The sequence below is a fragment of the Curcuma longa genome, unplaced genomic scaffold, assembly GCF_044706935.1.
Source record: "Curcuma longa cultivar G26 ecotype Majalengka, Jawa Barat unplaced genomic scaffold, ITB_CL_G26_1.1 contig_2022, whole genome shotgun sequence".
Lineage (NCBI taxonomy): Eukaryota > Viridiplantae > Streptophyta > Magnoliopsida > Zingiberales > Zingiberaceae > Curcuma > Curcuma longa.
The window spans coordinates 13,488-16,377 of NW_027431310.1; the positions used below are offsets into that span (position 1 = coordinate 13,488).

Sequence of the window (2,890 nt, forward strand, 5' to 3'; positions counted from 1 at the left end):
CAATTTTAATTAGGTGTCTGGATTTGTTAGAGCAGACGATTAATTAATTAATTACTGCGGTCACCTCCGCGTTGTTTCACCACGCTCCCTCGCCGCGAAAAGCCCACGCCCTTCCCTCGTTTCTTAATTAATTAGTTTACCTCTTCCAACACCTTTAAATTCTCTGTTCCTCTCTCATTGTTCGTCCCATCCATCCTCATTACTGATTTGGCTGTACATTAATTCTTTTTTGATATTTCTTTGTTTTCGTTCGTTTGATTGTTTGGATTTATGGCTGAAAAGAGCAGTTCCGGCGATGCCCAGGCGGAGGAACCGCCGGCGGGAGAGAGGCGGACCCAGAGCTACCGCGGTGTGCGGTTCCGGAGCGGCAAGTGGGTGTCGGAGATCCGGGAGCCCCGCAAGGCTAAGCGCATCTGGCTGGGCACCTACCCCACCGCCGAGATGGCCGCCGCTGCCTACGACGTCGCTGCACATGCCCTCCGCGGCGCCGACGCCATCCTCAACTTCCCCGACGAGATCGCCAGGCGCCCCGTGCCGGCTTCGCCCTCTCCCGCCGATATCCGCACCGCTGCAGCCCAGGCAGCCGCTTCCTCGACGCTGCTGCCGAAGCCGGAAGGCAAGCCGGAGGAGGCGCCGATTCCGCCGCAGACGGACGAGGAGGCAGTGCCGGGCGAGGAGAAAGAGGCAGCTACTACGGAAGCAGCAGCACCACCACCAATTAGTCTGGAACCGGGGAAATATATGGACGAAGAAGAGATGTTTGAGATGCCCAAGTTGCTGATGAACATGGCGGAGGGGATGCTGATGAGCCCACCGAGGCTGAGTCCGCGTCACTCCGACGACTCGCCGGAGACTTCCGACGGCGGCAACTTGTGGACTTATCCTTAATCCGTACATACACGTACGTATATATCTGCTAGCGGCTACCATGATTCTACGTACGTACGTACATGGTGCAATAAAAAGGCCACGTACGAATTCTGCATTAATTGACTGACCAATGATCAGTTGGGTTAGTGTTCGGGTTTGAAGCCGTAGATGTCTGTTAAAAAATTGTCAAGCTTTCGGCCAAAAAATATTATCTAGCTCACATCACTTTCATAATTTGTCTTTGAACACATCTGTCAAATCCAATGCCGGTTAGATTCCAGTGGGGAGCCACATAGCTTTAATATATAAGACATAAAAAAATTATATTATATAAACATATTTATATATATATATATATAACTGAATAAACTGAAAACCTGACCCGAAAAGCCACAACAGTGAGAAAATTAATATATCCAAACCATTTTTTAATATGTATATATGTGTGTGAGTTTAATTCGTTGCAATTACTCACATACTACTCGGTCTTCTCTCTTTCTCGCTATGAATGATTGTGTGGAAGAGGACAAATTGGTGGCAGAGTGTTGGTCCTGTGAGTACTGGTGCAGGATTAATTTTCTGTGTAGCTTGCTTCTCGCTCGAGTTGCGACAAACATGGAACTTGGACATTAACTGCCGGTTGGTCTACAATGCAAACCAACATAAGGACGTAAAGGAGTTTGTTCTCCACTGGTTGGGCATGACTTACAGCTTTCATACGTTCCGCCATGTTCCCCCAGATTTAAGTCTAGTTGAGCACTCCTCATCCTTACTGTGCATGCTGCTCGATCGAGGTGGATCCGAAAGCGTGTGAGAGCGTCAAGCATGGGAGGCCCCAGAATACAGCTAGCTAGCTCTTTATATTCACAAATCAACTGTGTTTTTTACTGCGCGCCGCACATGCATGGCTACAAGATTGTGGCCAATGGTAACTGAAGGAAGGGGGTTTGTGTGCAGGAATATTGAAGACCGGGGGCCCAGGGATGGCGACGCGAGCTGGCCATTTTGTTGTGGGCATACATGCATACGAGCCCATGCATTCATGTGAATTGATTATCCGAATTCTAGCTAACGTAACTATCACAAAACTTGGGATATGTCGTCGATCCAGTGTTTGAGGGATTTACATGTACGTCGGCGAACTGTAGACCTTAGAATATGTAATAGATATCGAATATTAATTAATCCTTTGTTAAGAAAGGAATAAATCCAATATTGCGTCGCCATAACGTACGTTCGACTGGCTCAGCTTGACCATCGACCCATAACACAAGAAATCAACACGTGACTATTTGAAACAAGTAACCCATGAAATTTTGAGGAGTTAAGTGAATTGAGAAAACCAAGTTGGACGTACGAGACTAGTACGTGAACATAGTGGGATCGGTAGCTTTGTTGTTGGACAAGTTGAGTGAGCAAAGTGGATTGGGTGTGATTGGTCAATCAAAGAAGCAAAGCAAGCTAATATAGGTAAATAGGACAATGTAGATCGGAAAGTGGGTAAACTCTTCCTTAGTAGATGATTTATTACGTTGCTAGCTCGACAAAACCATTAGATTCGACTAAGAAGATCGAAGAATTCACACTTAAAGAAGTTAGTTTCCATATTAAAAGATAAAATTAGTGCATTTGGAACATACGATGAATCTCATGACATTAACAAAATCAGGATTATGAAATTTGGGGTAGCATGATTTCAAGACTTTATAGAAATTTACCAAAAAGCTTGACCATGATAATTGAAAGGCAAAGGATAAATTATAATAAGAAAATTTTAGTATAGAAACGGAAAAAAGGTATTCATTTATCATTATTAAGCGTCAACTAAAGAAAAGAAAGTAGTGCGTGAACCAACTTAGTTTAAGTGCAAATAGGCTAACATAATTCTTAAGAAGTTGATCCCCAAGAAACTTCTTGTGAGGCTAATTAACTTAACCTTTATTGATTGCTAGCAAGAACAAGAACTGGAGGATGAAGAGATCCAGCTAGCTCACCTAGAGCTGGATCTAATGACGGATTA

The 2,890-nt window shown here is 44.6% G+C and overlaps 1 protein-coding gene across 1 annotated transcript; it reads left to right on the plus strand.

The window, feature by feature from the left end:
- The first annotated feature begins 200 nt into the window (after positions 1-200).
- LOC141817362 (ethylene-responsive transcription factor ERF027-like) lies at positions 201-1,095 on the plus strand. The gene has a single exon (XM_074705025.1). The coding sequence runs from the start codon at positions 271-273 to the stop codon at positions 886-888; it is 618 nt and encodes a 205-aa protein (XP_074561126.1). The 5' UTR covers positions 201-270; the 3' UTR covers positions 889-1,095.
- The last annotated feature ends 1,795 nt before the right edge of the window (positions 1,096-2,890 follow it).

Excerpts from the sequence above, each read along its gene's own strand:
- LOC141817362 (XM_074705025.1), top strand. The coding sequence starts at position 271 with ATGGCTGAAAAGAGCAGTTCCGGCGATGCCCAGGCGGAGGAACCGCCG.